The following is a 27,694-nucleotide window of genomic DNA, read 5'->3' as shown; positions in this document are numbered from 1 at the left end:
TCATTTCTGACATTTAATCACTGTTGTGTGTGTGTTTGTGGTGTGTCCGTCAGTGTAATGACTCCGGGCAGACACATTACAAGGGTTCTGCCCTTCCAACCAGTGTTAATGCTGGTTTATGCTGTATTAATGGTAAATGCGTAAACTTTTTAAAAAATAATTTATCGCATCCGTTAACATTTTAACTCTGACAAATCTAGTAATTACGCATATCAGTAATGTGGAAGTTGGCGCATGGAACACCTACTATATCCAGAGAAAAGGTGTGATTTGTTAATGTCTGGGATTATTCATCACCTACATTCCCTCTCTCTGTGTAGGTAAAGCAATCCATGCAATGGTGGCTCACTTGGATGCTGTCACTAGTCTGGCTATAGATCCAAATGGCATCTACTTGATGTCAGGAAGTAAGTGTTATTGGCCAGTGTTTATTACAGTTTGTATAATTCACTGTCTCTTGTCACGGACTAATTTTTACCAAACTATTTACATGAAGTCATGCAAAACTGTATGACAGCAGAACGTTTAAAAAAATTAACATACCCTTTTGTATAAAATACAAGCATTTTTAGCTACGTAGCGTAGCGGTTATCATGCTCATGTGGGCAGCGTGAGTTCCAATCTGCCTTGTAAAATACTTGATACTGTTCCTCCTACTAGCTCATACTGTCTCTGTACTGTATTTATAAATAGTTTACTCACCCTCATGTCATTACAAACACATGTTCATGCAAGATCTTGAGTTGATTTCTGCAGAAAATTGACAGTAATACACTTACAATGGAAGTGAATTGGGGCCAATCAGTGAACGTTATAATACTCACCGTTTCAAAAGTATAGTAAAAAAAAAAATATGCATGTTAACATGATTTTAGTGTGATAAAATCACTTACTAACCTTTTCTGTGTGAAGTTATAGCCAATTTAACAACTTCGTTTTCATGATGATGTAATGCAACAAACACTAAATGGACTGTAAAAATTACGATTTAAACCACTTTACAGCTCAAATAATACATGAGTTATAACAGAAGAATTAATGAAAGTGCTTTTATAAAAATACTAGCTTCACATTTCGGCCTTTTAAACCCTCCCAGAAATTGGCCCCATTCTCTTCCATTGTACGTGCCTCACTGTAATGGTGCGTTCAGACCAGAGGCGTTGAGAGCGACAAATCGACCGGAAGTCATTCATTTTATACGATAGCCAGCGTCTCTCGCCGGCGAGAAGCGGCCGGCCACGGCAAGTCTTGGGCGGTGTGGGCATTAGAGGAAAGTTTAAGTGCAGGCAACATTATGGTAATGAGCTTGGCGTGGCGAGTCTTAGGCGGTGTGGGCATCAGAGGAAAGTTAAAGTGCAGGCAACATTATGGTAATGAGCTTGGCGCGGCGAGTCTTGGGCGGTGTGGGCATCAGAGGAAAGTTAAAGTGCAGGCAACATTATGGTAATGAGCTTTGACACGGTTCGACGGCAACCTATTGGAATATAGAAGTGCTCCGCTCTAGCGCAGTCTAGAGAACACAACCGTGTAAACTTTGATTCCCACCAAACATTAGTTCCGAAGATAAAATGGAGGAGAAACTGATTATATACTGATTATTATGGCGGGTTTTCCTGTAATATTTAATCTGTCCCTGTTTGCTTACAGGGATATAAATAAAATTAAAAAACGATGAGTTGACAAAGGTGTCTGAAATCGTTGGTGTGCCAGGAGAGTTGATGAAGTGGATATTATGGTTTATATAATATTATATAATAAAATGTTAAAATATTTCATGAGGATATACGCTACTTGAGATATGTCATCAAAAAGATACCGGTCGACAGGTCTGGATGTTTTGCGGCCCCTTTAAATATAGTTCACAAAACCAAGCATTCTCAACGAACATTGCCGCCTATTTCAGATACGTCAGAACGTCCACGAATTTTCGATAGCGTTGTTGGCAGGGCAGTCAGAGCGAATTTTGACGCTCTCACCGCCTCTGGTCTGAACGCACAGTAATATTTTTTATTATTTATTTATTTATTTATTTATTTATTTAAGAAAAGGAGGGACGAGTCAATATATTTTTTTGTGGTAATCAACATTATGCCAGAAATGCTGTAGATTGAGGTTAACTTTTTATTGGAACCGGAATATTCCTTTTAAAAACACATTTTATGTTCCTCATAAGCAAGAAAGTCATACAGGTTTCAAACTATATGAAGGCGAGTAAATTATAACAGCATTTTTATGTTTGGGCAAACTTGTTCCTGTAATCTCTCTAGTTAGTACCCAGGGCTTTTTTTCTCTTGATTTCAGCCTTTGCACTTATCTCGATTATATAGCCTAATACACAGCTAGTCTTCTCCATGATAATATCTGTTTCATAAACCCTTCAAATTAAGTTAGGACATCACAAAGAATAACACCTCTTTTTTACCATCTAACACAGGTCACGATAGTTCCATCCGCCTGTGGAACCTTGACAGTAAGACATGTGTACAGGAGGTCACCGCTCACAGGAAAAAGTCGGACGAGGCCATATACGACGTTGCCTTCCACCCATCTAAGGCATATATAGGAAGTGCTGGAGCTGATGCCCTGGCCAAAGTATTTGTATAAAAGCCCTTGTCCATACCTGAATTAATGCATACATTAAGACAGACAGAAAGATGAACTGCTACACTGCCTTGTGTAACAAGAGTAGCATTTCTCACACTACATTGAAGTGGCTTCCACCACCACCATCTATGGTGTCAAACTCACACCACACACACACAACGATACAGGTGCCAAGAGGGGGCCATGCTGTTTTGCGAAGCCTGTGTGGAGTGTGCAACAGATTTATTTTATTTTTTTTCTCAAAGAAAAAAAAATCACTGTAATTTACTGTACGTCAAAGCTGGAGTGAAACCAGTGTTTGTAGCCTTTTGACTGGTTTTGATCTGAGCTGATAATGTGTTCTGTAGGTATGTTTCAGTGACCATGGAGTGGTTATCATGTTCATCAGTAGGTTTTCACCGACCTTCATCTGGGGCACCAGAGGAACGGAGCCCTGCCCATCCCGCCGAGCCATAAACATTATCTTAATCTCAGTCACCCTCACCATAATGTAGCGTGAAAAGGAATACAGTTAAACTCTTCAACTCAGTCAACCTTTAGCGTTTGTTTCATTTTTTTTCTGTAAAAAAAAGTATAGTTTTTATAATCAATTTTATATAAATAAAGACTGTCGTAAAACCGATGAAAATCACATTGTTTTTAAAAGAATGGACTATAATACCACTCAAGCCCTCTATCTTATCCAGTTCTCTTTCATGAATGGTCTTATGTCTCTGGAAACCCCGGATGGGTCCTGCCCTAACACATACTACTCTGTAAAATTGCTTTAACATTGTTTATCATGTAATGGAGAGATTGTACGCTAGTAGAAGCACAGTGTGTTGTGCCCTGAGAGCTTTTAGGAATCAACAAATAAACTGCAGCATCCTGTCACTATGTGATCTTTTTGTACACCTTACTGTAACTGAGTTTAAATATCACAGGTTAGAGATTGGAACGCTATTGGCTTATTTATTTCACTGTTTGTGGATAGACTTATCCTTTGTTCAGAGCATAGCTCAATGGTTACTGTTAGATTGGGCTGTTGCAAACAAAACTGGGCATGTTATTCAATCCAAAAAGAAATGAACCTATAGATTTATCATTGTTATAAATGCTCTTTTTAAACAGACAGTTTCTTAGTTGGCTGATGATGGGGTTTCACCCGATGATGCTGGCAATCAGTACTTTGAAGCATGGGGAGAAACCTGTTCTTTGTTCCATTTTCAAAGTTAAAGGATTTGAATGCTTAAGCATTTATGAGGAATTACAATTAGAACTATTTGGTTTGGTTGTTCTGTCCCAACCTGTATCTGTTTTTAAAAAGACAATGCAGTTTATGGTGTAACAAAATAACTTTTTTGTGTGTGTAATGCATGATTAATACAATAAAGTATTTTTTATAGTCTTCCAAAAGTTCTGATCAGTTTGAAGAATTTTGATGAGTTTTGTAAAGGTTTTTGATTTACAACTAAATCAACAGATTTTAAAGATTGTACCACATAACTAAACGCAACTGTTGAAAAGTAATGTATATAAAATGTCTATAATAAATATTAAATGGTGTATCTGTATATGCAACATGCCCCTTGTCTCGATAATTAATGCAGCATTGTATTCATCAAAGTATTTGGTAACACTTTACAATAAAGTTCGATGCATTCATTTTTCACGATTGTTAACACACTACAAACCATTCCTTCATCTCTCAAAACAAATACACATTTCTATTAACACAATTCAACATGTTCCTATTTGTTAAGTATTTTCTTCAAAACTGCACACAAATATCAGAATTTTGCACAGGTTTAACCACGTTCTTCTTCCGAAAGCACAAGCTTTCAAAATAATTCACTCGAGGCATCTAAGTCTGAATGCATTGAACACATTTCTCCATGTGTAAACACTTAAGTAGCAAAAGTTTTCACACACCAGTCAGAATCTCAGGACAGAAAAATGGACCACAGGTGATAATGTGCTTTGGAAAAATGTTTCCCAGTGTTTGAATAGCTGGAAGATGGACAGAGAGAGGGGGAGAAGAACAGTTGTCTCAGATGACATCTCCATTCTGGATGACTATATGTTCTTGTGCATGGTATCACAATGCTAGGCAACAAGTCCAGCTCATTTTCAGTCGATTTACGGTAGCATCTTTCAGGCAAACCTTTAGACAAGAAAGCAGGTAGCCTAACCACATTAACTGCAATTGTCTTTAGACAAGTTGGGTAACCTTCAGGGTTTCTATTCTACATTACAATACTGCAGGTTAGAGGCTATGTAATGTATCGTGTTATTGACACTAGAAGTGATAATTTGTGAGAATGGATGTCATCTCCAGTTACACATGTAACCTTGGTTCCCTGAGATGAAGAGAACAAGACATTGCTGTAAGCACTATGAGGAATGTCCTTCACAACCTTGCTGAAACCCTTATACGATCACGCCAAACCTCCCCGCCCCTACAGGCGTGCAGTTGGCCTATATAGGTGGGCGCTCGGTCACCATTTCTTCCAAATTTTCTGAGGGACAAGAGCGAGTCACTTGTATTATGAAACTCTGAAAGCACTTGTTGAATTTAGTTGAAGAGTGCGGAGTGAGGAAGTACTTTGTCACGTACCCTGATATCACAAACACGTAACCCAGATGTCTATTTGGTGCGTTACATTTATTCAATGTCTACTGCGGCAATCCAGTTGGTTTTGGGTGAGAATAGACCAGTATATAACTTTTTCACTGTGCATCTTGCCATTGCAGTCTCTAGGCATTGTTAAACCACCAGAGTCATATGGATTACTTTTATGCTGATTTATTTTTTTAGCTTTAAAGGCCTGATCTCCATTCACTTGCATTGTATGGACCTACAGAGCCTAAACATTCTTCTAAAAATCTTTGTGTTCTGCAGATGAAAGAAAGTCATACACATCTTAGATGGCATGAGGGTGAGTAAATGATGAGAGAATTTTCATTTTTGGGTGAACTATCCCTTTAAGATTATGCTACTCTAGCAGACTCCAAATAACTCAATTTTGGCCAAGGGTGTCACACTTGTAAAAGTGTTGTTTATAGTTAGACAGCTATTTTTTTTTTTTTTTTTCAGATATATAGATTAAACAAACCCTTTGCTATGTAGATGGTACATTGATGTTATTTGGATGTGTTGTTTCAACGTTTTACTATGCCTGATAAGTCTAAGGCAACAGAAGAGGGTGTGGGGATGTCAGTTTGATTAACAGCTGGTCAAGTTGTAAAAACACCTTTATTGAGAGGAAAGTAATAAATTATAAACAAATGTACAGGCATTTTAATGCTCCCTCCCACATCTGTTGTCATTATGTGAGGCAGTAAAGCATGCATATGGAAGGGTACACATAAAAATGTGTTCGATAAGTACATTGAAAGTATAATTTAAAGAAAATAATAGATATGGTCAAACTGCTTATCCTCATCTCTCACTCTGACGTACATGACATGAAAGAAAAAGTGTTTGTGTATGTAGTACAGTGCTTGTATATTGTTTGGTACCTCTGGGAAGGACCATATTGTTTTATTTTATAACCCAGATCTACTTATGTAATGGTGTGAATCAGCAAACATTGATGCATTGAGATTAAAAAGGAAAGTGACGCATCCAGAAGTCAGTCATCTGCACTGCCGACAGAATGCGTGGGAGGGTGCTGTTTCACTGGGAATCCTCTTCATAGCTGTTTTTGTCACCCTCCCCATATTGTGCACTACCTTGCGTAACTGGAATAGAATCTTCAAGTCCTTAAATTAATATAAAAGTTACAGTGACCCCTCCGCAGGCAACAAATACTTGAAAAAAGTTAAAGAACGAACATTATGGAAAAAGACTACAAATCACAAAACAATTACATTGTCCACAATATGGAGGTTGACTTATTCTAAAATAAAATCCTATTTATCATCAGAAATACCAATACCATTAAAGCTGAAAACCGTGAAAATACAAGCCCGTCCCTTCTTTGCACATTTAGTTAAAACATACAAACAGCATTGTAGGTCACATTTGTTCTAATAAGTATAGCAAAAAGCTAAATAATAATAAAAAAAAATATGTTCTTTTAATTGCGTTTGCCCTTTCTCTCTCTCTCTTTTCTTTCCTTTGTCTCTCAAACAGTTGCTCTTTAATTGTAGTCTGTGAAGTCTCTGCAGATCCCTCGTACGATGGGCTGCTGGAACTGCGCGAGGCCGGTGAAGTCGCGGGTGAAAAACACGTGGCTCTCTTTGGGCTCGGACGCCATTGCCTTCAGATCTTCCATCGGTGCCCAAGCCACACCAACGGTAAACACTGTAATTCCTAAAATGAAGCGAGATGGTCTGAATGGCATCAAAATAACTTCCACGATCTTCCTCTACTGGCTATTATTTAATAAAGCCTCACTGATTATTATTGACTATTACACGCACTGTAAGTACTACTATATCCGTTTTTTTCTTTTACTTTATAGGGAACCACCAGTATTAAAAAATAGATTTTGTTTTTATAACACTGTATTAAAAATATTACATAGGCTAATGCTTAACTTTACCCTGTGTGGAATAGCACTATTTTGTATGCAAAATATATTTTAAGATGTATGAAAATTCTCAGTTAAATTAAAATTTATTTGTAGTCCATGGAAAACGAAATGAAACAGTAATAATGTCAGATTTGGCTAATGGTTACTTTTTTTTATTTATTTTTTTTTAATTTCAAGTGAATATCATTTTTTTTTGTTTTGTTTTAGCCAGTACAGTTGTGGCTAGAACTTTCTGTGCAATCTCTCTCTTATATATATATATATAAAACTTATTCAATGTCCAATCACCACTCCTGAAAAATAATCAAAAGTCATGGAAAAGGAATGGAAAAGTAATGGGATTTCCTTTGCTAAAAAGGAGTGGGGAACCTGGATTTAAGATTTTTCCATGTTTTATAAAATCCTGTAAGTAGAATATATGTTCTCAATGGCCCCTGGAGAACCTTCAGGAACTCTGATTGAAAACCCTAGTTCCCTTACAACTCAGTGCACTTGACATTGCGTTCCGCTAATGCATATGGGGAGTGTCCTTCTACATGACCTAGTTGAAACCTCTACAATAACTCCAATATTCTAATGTTGGCTATGGCATTTAAGCCACCCTTATAGGGGCAAAGCTGTCTGCTAAAAAACGCAGCGTTTAACTTAGGGGTGTGCTCACTTCTGTTGCCAGCGGTTTAGACATTAATGGCTGTGTGTTGAGTTATTTTGAGGGGACAGCAAATTTACACTGTTATACAAGCTATACACTAACAAATTTACATTGTAGCAAAGTGTCATTTCTTCATTGTTGTCACATGAAAAGATATAATCAAATATTTACAAAAATGTGAGTGGTGTACTCACTTTTGTGAGATACTGTGTGTGTATATATATATATATATATATATATATATATATATATATATATATATATATATATATATATATATATATATATATAAAACTAAAAGAGCAGCTTACGTGTTCATGTCTTTTTAAATATGTTATTCCGTAAGTGTTTTCTTATGCGAAGTACACATCCCGCTGTCAGACTGCTGTCCCGCTTTCAAACTGAAAAAAAAAAACATTACGACTGAAGTCATTTCATTTTCATGTGTGTTGACTTGCCACAATCTGGCTGTTCTAGTTCCATGAACAGTGCCAGCGTATGGTGTTATGCTGGGTCAAGTTTTCAGAAGGAAAGTGCTGACCAAAAATGCATCTAACACAGGTTGGGGTGCGGTGTGTAATGGACACCCAACTTTCGACACCTGGACAGGTGCGAAACGGCCGTGACGTCAACCGCCTAGAGCTACTGGCTGTCTTTCTAGCTTTGAGAGCTTTTCATTCCGATATTGTGAATCTTCACATTCTGATTCTTTCGTACAACACAACAGTAGCAGCGTACTTATGTCACCATGACGCTCTGGCCCATGTATGGCCGGGTGAAATGCAAGTATGCGCTTCCCCCGGTGTGCCTCCATTCTGTCATCAACAAAGTCAGAGTGGACATGGAGCATATGAACACCATATTACAGGCTAGAACAGGCACTGAAATGGAATGTGTTCACTAAATGGTGCTTTTCACATGGCAAAGACCCAGTGAACTGCCACATACTTGAAATTCGTACATTTCTTAAGAGTGATTGGATGCATGGCTCACTCCGTTTATGCTCAAAGTTTATGTGGCAATTATATTTGCATATCATGCACCTGAAATCGGCACCTCTATAAGAAAACATGATTTAATATTAATTCCTAGGTGGCGGGGCAGCTAAATTCCCCTCACCCAGCTACAGCCCTGACTTGGGACCTAACTTGGTCCTAAAAGTACTTGCGGGGCCTCCCATCGAGCCTCTGGTCTATGTTGAATTGTGTGCGCTTTCTCTTAAGACCGCATCACTGCTGGCTTTGGCCTAATATGTGTCAGTGATTTGAAAGCACTGTCAGTTAACAATTCATGCCTGGAGTTTGGTCCATGCCTTTCAAAACCACTGTCAAACCCAGAAAGGCTATGTGCCTAAGGTTAGAATCGCACCCTTCAGAGTGCAGGTGGTTCACCTTCAAGACTTATTTACTCCTCCAGTCCTTGCATTTGTTATGCCCTTTGCGAGCATTACACACATACGTTGAGCACACATGCTAGTTCAGACTGACCAACTCTTTGTGTGCTATGGAGGACAAACAAATGGAATGTTTATCCCCAAGCAAAGACTTTCTCACTGGATCGTTGATACGGTCAACCTGGCTTACGAGTCGCAGGGTGCGAATTGCCCAATTGGTGTTAAAGTACACTCAACTAGAGGCGTGGCCTCTTCATGGGCATGGACGAACAGTGTGTCCTTACAAGTCATATGTTTTGCAGCAGAATGGTCTTCTCAAAACACATTCACAAGATTTTACAACCTAGACATAAATAACATCTCTCTCAAAACAAGTCCTCTCTGTCTAGAGCGCTTGCTATTTTTACTTGCCAAATATATACTTATGCCTCTCTTTTTAAGTACGGACTCCCTGACACTTTACACAACGGCCTGCATTCGGACCATTGTGCTCCCAAAGTTACAGGCACTTCATTATAAATAAACTTCCTTTCCGACTGGGTTCGTGAAGGGGCTATCATACTATATGACCATAGTATATATATATATTCTGAGTATTTCCCCCTTGGCTGACCATGAGGGTCATTCACTATGAGTATACTCATGTCGGTCGCCGTCCCACGAGACTGCGGCATAATGTTTCCTCCCTGGGAAGGTTATGTTGTGTAGTGCAGCATGATGGGATTCTGTTCCCCATATGTGTTAGCAGAATGCAATGTCAAGTGTACTGAGATATAAGGGAGCATCTTGGTTACATATTTAACCTTGGTTCCCTGAGATGAAGGGAACGGACATTGCAAATGCTGGCAATACTACAAGACTCAGAGTTCTTTGAGGTGCGAGCGATGCGCTCTTTGTACATCAGTCTGAAAATTCTGAGGAATGGTGTTTGCGTGCCTGATTTTATAGAGGATAGCTCCACGCAGCTAAATGGGCAGGGCTCAAATACCATAGCCAATATTATAATAATGGCATTATTGTAGAGCTGTTTCAACTAGTTCGTGGAGATGGACGCTCCCCATATGCGTTAGCAGAATGCAATGACTTGTTCCCTTTATCTCAGGGAACCAAGGTTGCGTACATAACCGAGACATTATAGATGTATCTAAGGAAGTGCAAAAAAAAAACATACCCTCTCTCTGGGCGGCCATAGCCGGCCCTCTTACATCGTCGTAAGATTGTCCATCAGTGACGATAATGAGGAACTTCTTGCCGGAGCCTGTGCGGGGTTTAAAGAGACTCCGCACAGCATAGTTGATGGCGTCTCCAGTGGCTGTGCCTCCGCTCATGTATGGGATGTTCTCCAGGGCCCTCAGAGCATCATCTTTCGTTGTGTGGTCATCAAAATTGAACTCCATCCTTTGGTCATATGTGAACTGGATGGCACCAATTCGAGATCCAATGTCGGAGATGTCGAAGCTGCGTACAATGGAGACAAGAAGGTCCAGCACTAGCCGGAAGTTTCCGTCACCTACACTGCTGGAGCCATCGATCAGGAAGCCCAGGTTCACAGAGTTATAGCAGGTCTTGCTGCAAACCATTTGATCGATGGAGCAAAGCTTGTGAGCAAGTGGCTTCAAAAACTTGTTGGTTCCAAACCAACTGGGCATGGTGAAAGTGAAGAACTCATTGTCCTTGCACACTGCCTGTCAGATACATATAAGGTATATTGTCAGCAAACAGTGGTTTTCCCATTGAACATAGTTTCCTAAGCACTAAACTGGTGTTTTTCCATATGTGAATCATCTCACCTTTCTCATGAAGTCTTGATCGCTCACCATGCTCATCTCCTCAGGGGCAGGTTTGGCCACAGACACAAAGAACACATTAATTCCAGACTCTCTGGCCAAAACTGCCGCTTCCTCCACGTTATCAGAGGGCCACCCATCGACAAACACCACAATGACCCGTGGGTAACCTCTCCGCACACCAAAATCCGGATTGAAGAAGTTCCTCACAGTGTGTAGTATGGCCTTACCTGTGCAAAAGCCAATAACTCAAGCCTGCCTAGCTCTGCTCATTGAAGCAAGGACATGTATTATGTCAGAAAGTTTAAAGGAATGTTTCAAGTTAAGCTTTATTGACAATACGTGGTGCACTGCAAAAATCATTTTCTTAAACAGTATTTTTTTCTTGTTTCCAGGTACAAATATACATATATAAAAAAAATTAAACAACATAAATATAGAGTTCCTAAGACTGGCTGGGAATTTTTTCCAAAATAGTTTTGTGTGCCCTCGCAATAATTTGTGCTCCCTCACAATAAGTTTTACATGCCCTAAATATAAATTTACAATGGTTATACGATAGTAACCATATTTAACCTTGATATTCATAGTAATACCATATTAATAATAAAGGAAAATGAAAATTATGGTAATACAAATAATAATTTTGTGGTTATTATGGTTTTACTACAATATTTTACTACAACATTTACTACAATAATATACAATTACCGTGGTTGCTACTATATATGAATACAGTACACTGTATTAATAAAACATGGTCACTTAACTTTTTATAGTTACTACAATGTTACCAATGAAAACAATTCTGTATACTCAAGTAACCTCTCAGTTCCCTGAGATGACGGGAACGAGACATTGCATTTGAACGCTATGGGAAATTCCTTTTCTAGCTGAAGCTCTTGTATCATAACGGCAGTCTTATGATTGCAATGGCATTTGAGCCCTGCACTTTTAGGCGTTTATTTGGCCTATATAAGTTAGCACTCAAACAACACTTCTTCAGAATTTTCTGACTGAAGGACAAGAACATATGCTCGTACCTCAAAACTCTGAAGTAGTAGTGCATCCAACTTTGCAATGTCTCATTTCCTTCATCTCAGGGAACTGAGAGGTTACTTGAGTAACCGGAGACATTTGACTGTTCACTCGACATTGCATCTGAATGCTATTGGGAACCTATAGAGTCCCATCACACTGCACTACATAGCATCATACCCTAAGATGTTCCAGGGTCAAAACACTTAGAAAAATATATATGAGTTCATGGATTGTGACTAATTATGATATGTCTTCAAATGAATAACCCCACATGGTGAAAAACAAATGGGAAATTCATTTATATGAGACATTTAATAGCCACAGAATAATTTATCCCCTATATAACCTGAGGTAGGGAGGGAGATTTTATTCTATTGGAAGTGCTTGTGACTTCTAGTGGAAGTAAATTGGATAGCAGCCTACAAAGGCGGATGTATTAAAATTATAACAGGTAACCTACCTGTAATAAGGAGCTTGGGTTCACCTGCTGGGTGATGGAATAGTAGATCTCTAGAAAGAGAGGACTCGTGAAGAGATGGACGCCACATCTTGGCTATAAAACCTCACAAACGTGTTCTACAAAGACTATCCTGCTGCAAAGCATATATCCTGTAGGGATATACCTTTTGTCCATGCCCACGAGGAAGCCATGACCCTAGTTCCACCTTTACGAGAGGCAAATAGGTCGACTTCCGCCTTGCAGAATATTTCCCAAACCCACACGAATGAAGTCTCCATTCCCCCGGCCATCAGTTCCTGGCACAACAGCATGTCCGTTCCACAGTTCATTCGGCCCGGAACATACAGTATGTCGTATGCAGGGAGAGGAGATGGCGCACGCTCTACTCGAGGAGGCGCCAGGCTCATCATTGGTAGCGATTTAGTGCCGTCCTGGCGATATATGTACTCTACCATTGACATATTGTCAGAAAGTGATGAGTCACTATGTCGGAATGAAAAGCTTTCACCGCTAAGAAGACGGCTAGCATTTCCAAACAGTTGATGTGCCACGGCCCGTTTCACACATTCCCATGTGCCGAAAGCCGGGCGTCCATCGCACAGTGTTCCCCCAATCCGTGTTGGAAGCATCCATGGTCTCAACTATTTGTCTGAAAGCCTGCTCCAGCATCACACCCTACTGATAAAGGTTTGGAGCTGTCCATGGTGCTAGAGCAGCACAAATCGGCTGAAGCGAGTCACGGTGATGCACACATGCCCCGATGCCAGACATTATTCGGTACATGGTGTTTGAGCCAACACCCAGCATTATCTGAAAAGACTTCATTGGAAGTTTAAACTGAGACAAACACTGGTGAATGGTCTGGACACGTTCATTCATGAGGTACGCATGCATGCCCATAGAGTCGAGTTGAACCCCCAAAAAGGAGATTTTTTTTTTGTGTGCTCACCCAGTTGACACTGAGACCCAGGCTGTTCAAATGGTGAAGTATGAAGTCCCTGTGCTCGCATAGCAAAGCCTCTGATCTGGCCAGTAATAGCCAATAGTCAAGGTAATTTAGAATGCACACGTCGTTCATCTTCAAAGGGGTGAGCACAGCATCGACACATTTTGTGAACGTGTGGGGCTAGAGACAATCCAAAGGGAAGGACTTTGAATTGATATCATACCTTCAAATGCGAATCTCAAGAACAGTCTGTGATGCAGTACAATTCGGATATGAAAGTATGCATCCTTTAGATCTATTGATGCAAACCAATCCTGTGGGTATATGTGTGATAATATTTTTTTGAGTAAACATTCTGAATGGCCGTTTTGCAAGCGTTTCAAGTGTCTCAGATCTAACATCGATTGAAGCCCGCCACCTTTCTTTAAAAAGAAAAGGTAGCAGCTGTAAAAGGCAGCTCGGAACAATCTCTATCACATCTTTTGCTAGATTGTGAATTCCTGTACATAATACTGGCAAGTCCCGTGACGGAACCATCGAGGACAAAACGCAGTCGAAGCAAGGCGGTCTTCCTGCACATTGGATCGAATTCCCCTTCTTCAATAATTTTTAGCACCCAATCTGATATCCCCGTGAGCACCCGCTACGCGTTCACGCAACAGGATAGCAGGTGCTTTATATTTGACACTAATTGGGAAGCGGTTGTGCAAAGTGTGTGAAATGGGGAATCTTCAAGAATTTTCAAGAATGGCCTGATCCAAACTTAATAAGTACACTAAGGTATGGTTTATGGGCGTGCAAACGTAAGAGAGAGAATTATTTGTAAGTGATCATTATGAACAGAACCAAAAGATGGCTCAATTCAAATGTCACAGATGCAGATAGGCCAGAGGCCACCATCTTTCTGCAGTTTGAGGAGAAAATAAATTCTATGAGATTCTCTCTGTGCACAATTCGGGGAACAACCCCTATTGCGTCTTTCAAGAGGAGATTTACTACCTCGGAGCGTAGAATGGGTATGTCCTTCACTGTAACGTGGAGGATAGAATGCTGTTGAAGTGAGGCAGCCGTATTGCAAACCAGAATGTACACTATGGTTTTTTTTTAACACTGAGAAATGCTCAGTAACACGTGGATAATGAGCACAGATATAGCTGGCCCTTATCAGATGGGAGCTTCTCACTCAGAGTGCATAATGCATCTGTGCACAGCGCTAATAGTGTAAAGGCTCGAGCAAGCTAACAATAGATGCCAATCACCTGCGGTTATCACAGCGAGTGAGTTTGATTGGAGAGGAAGAAAGAGCTTTTTCAGATTTCAGCGTGCATCGAGCACTGTGCGCTATTCAAGCAATGCAAGGAAACGTTGCACTATAAACTGACTTGTTCCCGGCAAGAATAGCGGTGAAGGGCGAGTCAAAACATAATAGAAAAGGCAGGAGCTCTAGATTCATATGAATGCTATATTTCCAATGAGATTCTTCCCCCTTGGACTGACGGCGCTATTTGCATCACAGTACAAAGACGCTGAAATATGACTGAGGACGGCAGATGAGATTCTTCCCACTGGGGACTGCCAGTGCTATTTGCGTTACAGTAAAAAAAGATGCTGAAATATGACTGGGGACAGCAGCCCCTCCGATCTGGGCATTTGCCAGGTCTCAGTAAGCTCTGTGTGAACCTCAGGGAAGAACTATACTGATTTCCGAACCACAGTCTTTTGACAGTGGACGGTGTGCAGGAATCATTCATTCAGATGAGAATTTTCCAGCTCGACAGGAGGCGACCATTTATCACCCAAGGCTGAGATCCTTGACCACCTGTGAAATGCTGCAGATTAACTCGTATCAATGGCCAATGCGTGCTCCTCACCCTCGCTGGGGGGAGGAGCTGCAACATCCTCCATGGACCATTCTCTGATGCTGCGAGGGGAAACGGCATCATTATCATCGTCAGACCCCGGTGCTTATTCATAGAGGGCCGGAGGTCATCACGTGCGTACTGCACTGGCAAAAACGCTGCGTGCGAAGATTGAGGGGCACAGAGGGCTTGCACCGGTGCAAGATCCTCTGCAGGTTCTTACATCTCTACCACATGGCCTCGCCATGCTTCCTCATGTGGTATCTCGAGACTTAGCACAGAGGAAGTGTTCGGGAGGGCGTGAGTGGTATAATCGTCCCTTAGAATGAGGGTGACCCTAGAGTGCAGTGTCTTGAGACTCATGTCCTCACAATGAGGGCAGTCTGTCCCCATGTGAGCTGCTTCGGCGTGGGTGTGGCCCAGGCAGCGAACGCAGCTCTCATGTTGGTCTGACAGAGCAATGTGTTGCTCACAGGAACACTTGCAATAAGACATCTTTAAAAAGACGCGTACATACAAGCGGCTTTTTTATAGAGTGTTGTACATCACTTGGAAGGAATATTACATATATGCATACTTATATCAAAGGATACAGCTCATGCCTAGATGCTGTGGGAAATGCGTAGATGTCTTGCTGAGTGAAAAACCTGATCCGGCGGTGAGGCGGAGATACTTCTTAGCCAAAACACTAGGGGGCGAGTGAATCTTTCGCTGCAGGCGCTGAGAGTCAGGCAAAGAACGTCTTTATGCATCTGCAGGGAATCCCGTCCGCTGATGATGTCCGTCGACAGCGAAGAGAGGGATGATCCAGATGTGTAGTTAAGATTAGACGATGGCTGTGTCTCGTTTGGAAGGATGCGTCCTCCGGAGGCCACATTTGTCGGCCACATATGTCATCGAGGACACTCTGTATACTGCAGCCTTCAAAGGACGCGTCCTACCTGGCACGTAGACTTCGAAACGAGACACAGTCTTGAAGGAAGACATTTCTGAAGAAATTGTGTTTGAGCATATATAGGGCAAATGCACGAAACTAAATGCAAGGGAATGCAAAACCATTTTAGGAAAATAATTCCTGGCCTGTCCTCTAAGGGGCTCCGTAGATAAATATAAAATTCCGTAAGACTCTTTCTGTAATAATTTTTCACTCCTGCAATTTGTTTTTCTTGTTTTAAGCATAAAAAAATTTTGCTTCTCAAGTTAATTTGTCTTGTTTTAAAGAATTTTAAATATTTTTGCTGAACAACGACAAAAATACTAATTCAGAAAAATATTTTTTCAGTGCATGCTGTCAATAAAAATAATTTTGACTCTCCCCTCAGTTTGTAAAAATACTAAAAATATATTTACTAGGGAAATCAATGGGGCAAGGCACTCCAAAGTGTTAAAAACAGAAATGTGAAGCACATATTTTTATTAAAGCACTTACATTAATTATTTTGGTAACACTTTACAATGAGGTTAAATTTGTTAACAACATTAATTAACATGAATTAACAATAAGCAATACTTTTACGGTGTTTATTAATCTTAATGTCAACATATAGTAATTTTATGTTGCATATGCAAAAGTTGCATATGCAAAGTTGCTGTAAAAACATTTTTGTTTATTGTTAGTTCATGACACCTAATGCATTAACTAATAAAACTGTTCAGCCGTGGCGTCAATCTGTAGGCGAACCCGGAAGTCTAATCTGCCATTGGTTCCCTCTGGATTATCCTTTGGGTTTTTATAATGGGTTTTTGGACGAGTCCTGTGTTTAAAATGTATTGACGATATGTGGATGTTTTGTTCTTCAACAAAAATTATACCTCAAACATGTATTTTTAAGCCATATTAAATTATATACTTTTTTATAAATTTTTTTATTATGTCTCCCCAATTTGGAATACACAATTCCCAATGCACTCTAAGTCCTAGTGGCATTGAGTCATGGTGGCATAGTGATTCCCCTCTTCGGGTGGCGGAGGACGAATCTCAGTTGCTTCCGCATCTAATATATATAATGTGTACTATTACTCCCCTCATTTCTGTGAGGACTTCAATCAGCACTTTAATTTGACCAGAACATCACTGTCCCTCGAATCTCCGTTACCGGATCTGGATGCTAACCACCACCTCAGGTTGCTAAACTCTACATGGTGGGACATTTTAAATGCTACTTCACCACTAAAACAATGTATATCAAAATGTAATCTGAACCATGGATCAACTCCATCACTCGCTATTCTAGCCATGCGTTTAGAAGAGCTGAGCAAATATGGAAAAATGACAAACTTCAAGTTTCTTTCGAAATATTGAAAGAATGCTTATTGGCGTATCAGAGAACTGTAAAATCAGCAAAAGCTGCTTACTTTTCAAATTTAATTACAAATAAACACCATCGTCCCAAGGTTTTGTTTTCTGTTATAACTTCTGTTTTGACCCCCCGTTAATGCTATACCTAATCCTTCTGATGTACTATGTGAAGGTTTCTTGAGATTTTTTTAAAGATTGCAGTTAATGCCTTACATTGAGGATCAATTAATTCTATGCAGTCACTAGCCTCATGGGATGCCTTTGACACTGTCACATTACACACAGTTATAGAAATAACTGCCAGTCTTAAAACCTCCTTTTGCCCCCTTGATATTATTCATGCTCTGTACTTCAAGCAAATAGTAGACTCAGTTGGTCCTGGTCTGGTATCCTTTTTTAATAAATGTCTGTTTTTCAGGGTCCATCTCCGACAAAATTACAGCTGTCACTGCTTTACTCAAGAAGCCTTCACTAGATGCATCTGTTTTAAATTATTTCTGGCCAATCTCTTTCTTATCCTTTATTTCCAAATTAATGGAAAAGATTGTGCTTATGCAGCTTCAGCTATTTCTTAAGAACAACCACATTTTTGAAACCTTTCAGTCTGGTTTCAAATCTTCACATTGCACAGAATCTGCTTTAAATGACATTTTAGTAGCTACAGATTCAGGTGATTCATTGATTTTAGATCAGACTTCAGCGTTTGATACTGTTGATCATGCTATTCTGTTCACCACACTAGAATCGTGCGTGGGCTTAAAAGGGAATGTTCTTAAATGGTTTAAATCCTATTTAACTGATTTTTCTGTCAAACTGGGCAAATGTACCTCTTCTGTGACCTGCCTCACCTGTGGTTTGCCTCAGGGCTCTATTCTTGCACCAGCACTTTTTTCTCTTTACAGGCTTCCTCTAAGTTCCATTATCAGAAAGCATGTTATCTCCTACCACTTCAGTGCTGATGACTCTCAAATCTACTTACAGGTTAAACGAAATTATCACATAGCAATTAAATATCTTCTAGCTTGCCTGGAGGAAATAAAAGGTTAGCTAGCCAAAAAACGTTTTATATTTAAAAATATATAGTTTTTATTTTGAATAAAGATAAGACAGAAGTGACTGTCTTTGGTCCTACAGATAATTTTGATGTCAGTATATTCTGATTGTGGAAATCTAAATGCTTTCCTCTCTACTCAAATACGGAACCTGAGTGTCATGTTTGATAGCCAGCTCAAATTTGACAAACATATTAGTGCCGTCATAGGTTCCAGTTTCTTTCAGTTATGTCTACTCTCTAAAGTTAAACTCTTTTTGTCAGAGAAAACATTAGAGATAGCAGTTCATGCTTTCACTTCTCGTCTGGATTACTGTAATTCTCTCTATTGTGGATTTCCAAATCTCTTATTGCTCGACTTTAATTAGTTGCTAAATTTGTAAAAGGAGGTCGGAAGTACGATCATGTTACCCCATTTTAAAATCACTTCACTGGCTGCCGGTTCAAGCTAGTATTGATTTCAAAATGCTATTGTTTGTTTATAAATCATTATTACACAACCAAACTACCAGTTACTTGTCAGACTTACTACATCCTTACAATCCACCTAGAAGTCTGAGATCTGGTGATCAATATCTCCTCGAGGCTAAAGCGTAGAGGAGGGAGAGCCTTTTCGGTTGTGGGTCCTATTTTATGGAATAGTTTGCACAATCAGTATCAGATTGTCACCTTCATTATCTGTTTTTACATCTTCTCTTAAAATTCATCTCTTTTCACTGGCTTTTAATAGTATCTATTGTCCTGGTCTTAAATTGTTGCGTGTTTTTATCATTTTTTATTGTACAGCACTTTGCTCAGCCTTGATGCTGTTTTTAAATGTGTTATATAAATAAAAGAACTTGAACTACTACAATGAAAATGGTGTGTATTTTAATGTGTATTCATGTGCAATGCCTTGTCCCATTGACATTAATATTAATGTGATTTTTGTTTGGATATTGTATCAGGGACATTCCTTTTAGGGTGGCAAGATTGTATTAAGATGATCCAAGATTAGTTATTTCACTTAATTATTAATATGAAATGAGTGTTGAAGGATGCTTTAAAGACCTGTATTTGTATTCCCCCCAATGTGCGTAATCTCCTTGATGGCAAAAGACACGTCTTTGGCTGTAGTGTAATTAGACAAGTAAAATTCGGTTTGAGGTGTCTCACTGGAAAGAAAACATAAAGTATTATGTTGTTGACAAACCAAATACACTAGATATAATAAAGAACCTGGATGTGTACAGTTCACCTGGTTTGCACCACTCCGACATGAGGTCCTGGTGTTCCCACCTTCAGCATCATTGCAAGCTTACTGACAAAGTTCTTCTGCAAGTTGTACCGGCGCTGTCCAATGTTGTAACTGCTGTCTATCAGCAATGCCATATCCACGGGGCAATCTGGATCAAGGTAACATTTACAAAGCACCTATTTAATCATATTAAGCCATGTATTTCTCATATAAACACACATGGGCTCTAGTCATACAGACCTCTGTTTGCTGTTGTTGGAGGAGGTTTCTTTACAGATTTTTTGACTGGTTTCTTGGCTATAAAGAAGAAATGGGGATACTCAGTATAGGCTACATATTCAGTATTCAGTATGGGTAAATCAACTCCTGTTATCTGAACTCCTTGTTACCTGTTCCAGATGCAGCTGTGGCAGAACTACTGGTTTGGCTGGACACTTCCAAAGGCAAGCTAATTGTTCCTGAGACAAACAAACGTATCACTTAAAGGAATATTCCAGATTCAATCAACAGAATTTGTGGCATAATATTGATTATTACAAAAATCTATTTTTACTCATCCCTCATTTTCATTAAAAAAAAAAGAATAAAGTGAAATATTTGGGTTACAGTGAGGCACTTACAATGGAAGTCAATGGGCCAATCTGTAAACATTAAAATACTCACTATTTCAAAAGTATCGCCAGAAGACACAAACAACATGTGTGTTAACACGATTTTAGTGTCAATCAATCACTTAATAACCTTTTCTGAGTAAAGTTAATGCCAATTTTACAACTTTTTTGTAATGACAATGTAATGTCAACAATCACTAAAACCCTAAATCTGATTTAAACAATTTTACAGCTCAAATAATAAATAAGTTTAACAGAAGAATTAATGTAAGTGCTTTTATAAAATTATAAACTTCACATTTCTGCCTTTAAACACTCAAAAAAAAAATATTGCCCCCATTCACTTCCATTGTAAGTGCCTCACTGTAACCTAAATTTTTGCATTTTTTTAAAGAAAAGTAATTTTTTGTTTTTAATCAACATAAATGCTGTGGATTGAGTTTAATTTGTATTGAACCCGGAATATTCCTTAAATCCACCCTTAATCAACCGTCTGAATGGAATCTCATGCACTTCTATATTCTATTTTATTTTACATTTGAATTGATTTATTACTAGTAGCTCTGAAAATAAAATGACTAAAGTTATGACATATAATTACTGAGATTAATAATACGTATTTGTTTAATCCACATTAGATATTTTATAATTGTATGTTAAAGATAATTTCTGGTCTATGAAAAGTGTGGGCTGTATAATTTGTCAGAACAACTGCTAGCACATTATTTTAACACCTAACACTTAAAATACAATATTGTATGTTCATGCACTTTTATATTATCTTATTTGTACATATAAGTAATATTAATAACAATAAGTATAATTGTAATATACAGCAAATATTAGTTATATTTCTCTAATATTTCATTACATTAATAGTGATATTATTTCAACATATATTGTTATATTAAATAATATTTTTGACATGATAATTATCCAAATTTTTGACTGAGTTCTGTGAACGCTCAACAAATTGGATTTTATTTGAAATCAAAACAAACGCCAATAATGCGCAAATCATAAATGTTTCCACTCACTGGCCACAGTGAAAGATGAGCTCCATTGAGACAGGAACTGAGACTGGATGCCATGTGCGTAAGAGCTGAGGTAGTTTGTCTTGCCTTGAAGTCTGTGAACCTCCACAGGTCCACCTGATAGATTTATGATGCCTCTGGTTGATGACATAGTAAGATAGAAGGTAGCAACAACCTTTTACACACCAAATCATTCATCTACACCGCCTTGATGATGAAAAAACTAGGCAATGGAGAAATCAGCCTTGGACTAGACCTGAATCCTAAAATAAGAATTTTATTTAGTTCAATCTCCTTTTTCCTCTGTTCTAATTTATCATTATTTTGCTCTCAGACTTCCTTGCATAAGTCTAACAAACCCATAACTCGTTATTTCTTCGAAGATTTTACCTGTGTGTTGCTGCTCCACAGATGCTGGAAATAGAGGCATATACTCCTGAGCCGAACACTGACAGACTCCACAGATTGCAGTTTGCTGGGCAGAGCACCAGCTGACGTGTGTCTGGTAGGTCAGCCGCCCGAGTTCCACAGCTAATTGGTGTTGGAACTAAGACATATAAACAATAGACCCTAAGTATATCAATTATGCAAGCATGCATCAATATACAATAATCCATAAATCTGTGTCACATATTTTTATATTTTGAACTTAAAAGGTAACCTTATTCTAAAGGTATTTGAGGGTCTCTGAGCTACTGAAAAAAAAGTCAATATATGTCAGCATTTCTATTTTTATTTAATTAAATCTATTTAAAAATAATTTAAAATAGATTAAATATTTCACTCCATTGATTGTATTTATTATGAAAACAGTTACTAACCATTTATTTCAGATCCAAAAGTGCAGCAGCTCAGAGACAGAATACCTGCGAAAAGGCAATTTTGTTAAAGAGAAAAATTTCTAATCTTTCCATCTAAGACAATGATAATTAAAACATTTACAAACAATTACAACAATGACTTTGAACAAACTCATAAACATACCACCTACCTAATATATGAAGTACAGCAAACCTTATCGACATGGTTAATGATGGTTAAAGAATATCTGCAGAAACACAAGTGGAAAATGCAATGCAACAATGAATAAACTCAACCCCTTTTGTATTAAAAGTATTCTTTAAGAAGTTTTTTTTTTTTAAATATATATACTTTTTTTTATCCTTTATTTATCTAAATGTGTAATGTTTATTTTGAAGGAAAAAGTGAAATCAGATATGATACAGGAAAAAGTAATCTCCCCAGACACATCCATCAAAAACTGCTCCTTTGGAATTGCATACTTAAGTTAATCCACTCATAGAACGAGTGAGTAGAGACAGACAGACAGACTGGAGAAGAAAAAAAGATGTGCATCTGGAAATATAAAATTATCACTATTAAAATGCACTAAACAGCCAAATATCATGAAACAAATTAAGATTAATCGATCTTACATATAATGTTTAGGATGATGTTTCCTCAGCCTTGAAAGCTTTATAGAAAACAATTAAGTAATTCCTTTATGGATGATATTCCAGAGATGTCTGAATATTGAGGAAAGAGCTAGTCCTTTAAATAATGTCCCCGAATACCCCAATGATTCTCCAGTGACATCACAAGAGGCGGGCCTTGCATCCAAACCACCTGAAAAGGACATTGTTTTAAACCCTCATTTTCAGCCATTTAAATGTTATAAGTTCTGCAGTTTGGTCAATAACATTGTTATATGCTTACATGACACATTTAGTTTTGTTTAATCAGTAGTGTTGGGAAAGAAAATGATTGCTACAAAGAGTAGAATAATTCAAAAATAAATGAATGGCACTGTGCCCACATAGCATGAATAGGCCCTGAATGCGTATGGCTGGGTGTTCAAAACTTTACCTTGAGGCTGTTTTGAAGAGTAAACCTTGATAAAAATATAATTTAAACTTACAACCACATCTCTTTCTTCTCCTAGTAACTTTTATGTAATCATCTTACATCAGTTGTGATCTCTTAAGGATCATTGGACAATCATTGGAAACATTTCCAGATGTAAACTCCGTGGCAAACAAGAATATGATAGGATAATGTTGACTGTGGCATCTCCCAACTCATTGGCATTTACCGATTGAGTGCTGAAGAAGTTTGAATGGGTGTGTGGTGTGCGACAAGGTGCTTATTCAGAGCAACAGATAAAAAATGTCTCGGGGAATGATACTTGATCCATCTGTTATGGCCTTCTTTGAACAAATGCTCATTGTAACTACTGGGAACTCTCCCAGTGTCTCAATTAATATTTCACAGGACACAACGTCTAAAGCGATCTAAAGCTAAAGCAATCTTTCACAAGGAAATTCTTGAGAAGGTCATCAATGCTTCAGAGTGCAAATTTAATTAAAGCTTGGTTAGATGAACACAGTTCAAGAGGTTTATGATAGTTCACAGTTCAACTAATGTTGTGCCAACTGGAATAGAAAAGGGTGGCACCTCAGATTGTGGATAGAACACAATCAGGTTACAGTATATTGGTCCCTTATAAACTATTACCAAGTAATAAATCTTATTTTGTACAAAATAAAGGGAAATATTGAAGTTTAACCTACAAATAAAGAATATTGTTTTAATTAGCATTAATCAGGATTTTCATTGCATTATAAATATGTTATAATAATATAATAACTATACTTGTAACATTATTATTGAAATATCATTGACTACAACATTAACAAACATTTTTATATAATGTTATAATGTGTTTTGTTAAAGGGAAAGTTCAATCAAAAATAAAAATCCATTGACTTTCCTTCTTATGTGGAACACAAAAGAAGATTTGCAAAATGTTAGCCTCGGTCACTATTCACTTTTATTGCATCCTTTTTTCAGTACAATGAATATACATGGTGACTGAAGATAACATTCTGCATAACATCTCTCGCATTTGTGTGTGTATGCATATGTATATATACTCTAGTCACTCACTGAAAAAGAAAAATGCAGTACAAGTGAATGGTAACTATCTTTATACAGTATATTTGAATTATTTTTTGTTATTTACGAATCAGCATTATCCAGAAATTAAACTAATATTAAAGTGTCACTGTTTTTTTATTTTATTATTTATTTTTTACATATATTAATTATACAGTAGATAGATATGAATATACTACATGTTAATGTAAGATTCTATGGTAAACTTTACAATAAGGTTCCATTCGTTAACATTAGTTAAATCATTATTACTTCATGAACTAATGTTACCCTATTCATCTTTTGATTTTAAAAATGTATTCCTATATGTTGAAATTAACATTAACCAAGAAAACATTTTAATTTATGTTAATTAATGCTGTTAACAAATTAAACCTTATTGTGAAGTGTTACTGGCTTTATTCGTTTTTTCTTTGAGAATTGGCTTTGTTCTGGGAAAAACATTGTGTTCCTTTATATAATAGAACATTTTTTATTAATAGGTCAAGCAAGCGATAATACCCTGTTATTTGGTACACCGAGTTTGTTCCCACTTGGGCTGCTGATGGTCATATGGAAAAGTTGGCTTGACTCTGCTGGCATTGTGCAGTCTGTTCAGTCAAATGAAAAAGCTGAATTGAGGAGAAGTGACACACGCATTTCTTCCCAGGCCAGCATCGCACTGTCACGTTTCACCCCATGTGAGACTTCATGGGTGATCCACTGCTTTTCCTCCAAGAATGCAAAGGCTACCACTCCACTTCTTATAAATAGTAGTAAGCGTCCAATACTTCGATGGGTGTCTCATTTAGGCGACCTTCTTTACCTACACAAATATTAGCCTTGGCTAATGTTGCATAGACTTTATCCCAGATTTTTCTGCTCAAAAGATACATTTATTTTCCCAAAATAAAAGTTTATTTCATTCTCTATGTTGGAAACAGAATCTACAATACTTCACTATTAATATAAGAGAGGATAAATATTAGGTTTCTACTTTTGGGATAAATATTCCCTTTATGCCATGCTCCAAATGTCTCTCAATGAAAACGTTGCAGCAGAAGTATTATTTCTTTAAATGTGAGAGGAATGAAGATCTACAGCACTTTAAAAAGCTTTTTGAAAGTCTGTTTTTGAAAAATGTTAGCTTGAAATTTGATTAAGGTAGTTCCCGGACATTTCTTGTAGTTGTTTGTGTGCTGTATGTGATTTTGGCTCTTTGCAATCTCGTTCAGCTTTGTAGGGTTATTTATGGAGACCTCCTAAGTGGTAGTGGTGTAGTAGTAAGGGGCAGTGGCGGTTCAGCGGTTGAGGCTCTGGGTTAATGACCAGAAGGTTAGGGGTTCAAGCCCCAGCACGGGAAGCCACTGTTGGGCCCTTCAGCAAGGCCCTTGACCCAGTCTGCTCCGGGGGCGCTGTATCATGGCTGACCCTGCACTCTGACCCCAGCTTAGCTGGGATATGTGAAAACAACTGCATTTCACTTTATATATGCAAGAATGTAAGTAAAAAATGTGACCAAAATAAATGCTTCTTCCTCTAATACTCTATAATGTACTATTATGTATTCTACATTAGAACTTGTAGTTCATGTGAATGTGTATATTTGCATCTAAATGTGTCAATAGCTTGACAATGAATGGCAGTAGCACTAATAATATGTTTACATCGGAAATAACCTCTTCATCTCTAAGCAGATGCAAGACTTTCTATTAAGACTTTCCTCCCGTAAATCATAAAATTATACAATAGGCCATCTAATCACGCTGATAAATATTTTCCAGAATTCATATTTTTTTCAAATGACCTGGTAGCCATGTGATGTTTTGCACTAAAATAAGCATGTATAATTTGAGCCAAAAATGTCCTTGCTTAACACAGTTTTAACCCCTGACACCCCCAGTTTGAGGGATGGTTTGATTTGAAGGCACCACATCATAAGATCTTCTATTTTTGTGAACACTGTGTGGGACTAATTCTCTCTGCTGTTTTAGAAATTGTCCCTTCTGACAAATAAATGTAACTTGGGTTCAGAACACACTTTGGTGTGAACACCCTTTTCCTGCTTTTTAATGTATAAGAAACAAAACTGTGAATGATACCCTCAGACTCGAGCCCGGGCTATTCTGCTCACTATAGTTGTACAGAGTGGTTATCTGAGTTACCGTAGCCTTTCTGTTAGCTTAAATCAGTCTGGCCATTCTCCATTGACCTCTCTCATCAACAAGGCATTTCTGTCCACAGAACTGGAGCTCACTGGATGTTTTTTGTTTTTAGCACCATTCTGAGTAAACTCTAAAGACTGTTGTGCGTGAAAATCCCAGGAGATCACCAGTTACAGAAATACTCAAACCAGCCCAATATTCACAATTAGATCTAAAGGCTTAGCCTAAAATTAGATCTAAGCAAACTCACAATGTGTTCATACTCATTTTTGCAGGTAGTGCCTTTTCTAGCCAAACTTATCAGTACATTTTTCAAAGAGGTAAAAACTGTTAAAAAGGGGGCAGCCATCTATTCCCTAAACTATTTTTTTTTTAGAAGACTGTACATATTGTAATAACAATTCCCCAATTCTGACTTGCAATTTGGTGCTTGATGAGTGCTAATTTTGTACCCTATGTGGTGGCTTAAAATTATAGCTCCTCCACCTTGTTTGGGTGTATTTCTGGTCCATGGGACTGGTGGTGTACTTATTACACATTCTTTACTATTCATAGAGCTAAAAATGCTTAAGGCTTTTAAAGTTGGACAAAGTCAAAAATCAATTGACTAAAGTTTGCACTAAGTATGTCAAACAATTTGCTTTCTCAGATGTGTATATGAACACTTAACAAGCCTCGGAGACAGAAATTCAGTTAAATAAGAGTGTTAATCTCAATTTTATATGATTAAAAAGTGGGAGGCACATACACAAACTGTTGTAATTGCTACACCGTTCACCTGATTTGGATGTAAATACCCTCAAATTAAAGCTGAAAGTCTGCAGTTAAAGCACATCTTGTTTGTTTCATTTCAAATCCATTGTGGTGGTGTATAGAGCCATAAAGATTAGAATTGTGTCGATGTCCCAATATTTATGGACCTGACTGTAGCAACATGCAGTGTTCTAGGCTGTTGCCATTTATTACTCACCTATGCACAATTTTCACATATTTAGATACTGTAGCAACAGACAATGAATGTACATTATATGTTTATCATTTAAGTTTGACGTTATATAAATATGCATAAAACAAAACTAACATTAATAATACAGCAAAAGC

At 38.0% G+C, this 27,694-nt stretch overlaps 2 protein-coding genes across 3 annotated transcripts in view; one reads left to right on the top strand and one right to left on the bottom strand.

The window, feature by feature from the left end:
* Positions 1–4,158, top strand: part of strn3 (striatin, calmodulin binding protein 3) — a 37,485-nt gene extending 33,327 nt beyond the window's left edge. For both annotated transcript variants that reach the window (XM_052145030.1, XM_052145029.1), the window contains exons 15-16: positions 321–407; positions 2,435–4,158. In XM_052145030.1, the coding sequence (XP_052000990.1) occupies positions 321–407; positions 2,435–2,604 (257 nt within the window). In that variant the 3' untranslated portion in view covers positions 2,605–4,158. The remainder of the gene's footprint in view (positions 1–320; positions 408–2,434) is intronic.
* A 1,662-nt stretch (positions 4,159–5,820) lies between these two features.
* Positions 5,821–23,033, bottom strand: LOC127657336 (cochlin-like). Its single transcript, XM_052146076.1, has 12 exons — positions 22,931–23,033; positions 22,486–22,542; positions 22,316–22,360; positions 21,885–22,041; positions 21,498–21,631; positions 20,239–20,307; positions 20,090–20,146; positions 19,850–19,997; positions 19,663–19,766; positions 10,960–11,186; positions 10,341–10,854; positions 5,821–6,901 (listed from the first exon to the last, which is right to left on the bottom strand). The coding sequence occupies exons 2-12, from the start codon at positions 22,517–22,519 to the stop codon at positions 6,729–6,731; spliced, it is 1,662 nt and encodes a 553-aa protein (XP_052002036.1). The 5' UTR covers positions 22,520–22,542; positions 22,931–23,033; the 3' UTR covers positions 5,821–6,728.
* Between the last annotated feature and the right edge of the window lie 4,661 nt (positions 23,034–27,694).

This window comes from Xyrauchen texanus, chromosome 16, assembly GCF_025860055.1.
Source record: "Xyrauchen texanus isolate HMW12.3.18 chromosome 16, RBS_HiC_50CHRs, whole genome shotgun sequence".
NCBI lineage: Eukaryota > Metazoa > Chordata > Actinopteri > Cypriniformes > Catostomidae > Xyrauchen > Xyrauchen texanus.
The sequence above is the reverse complement of the archived record's forward strand: the minus strand, read 5'-3'. Positions and strand labels throughout refer to the sequence as shown.

Bases quoted from the DNA above. Each gene is read 5' to 3' on its own strand.
- LOC127657336 (XM_052146076.1), bottom strand. From the start codon at position 22,519: ATGTCGATAAGGTTTGCTGTACTTCATATATTAG. The intron at 21,632-21,884 runs GTAAAATCTTCG...GTCATCAACCAG, and splicing joins TGTGGAGCAGCAACACACAG to AGGCATCATAAATCTATCAG. The intron at 20,308-21,497 runs GTGAGTGGAAAC...TGTTTGTCTCAG, and splicing joins CTCATCTTTCACTGTGGCCA to GAACAATTAGCTTGCCTTTG.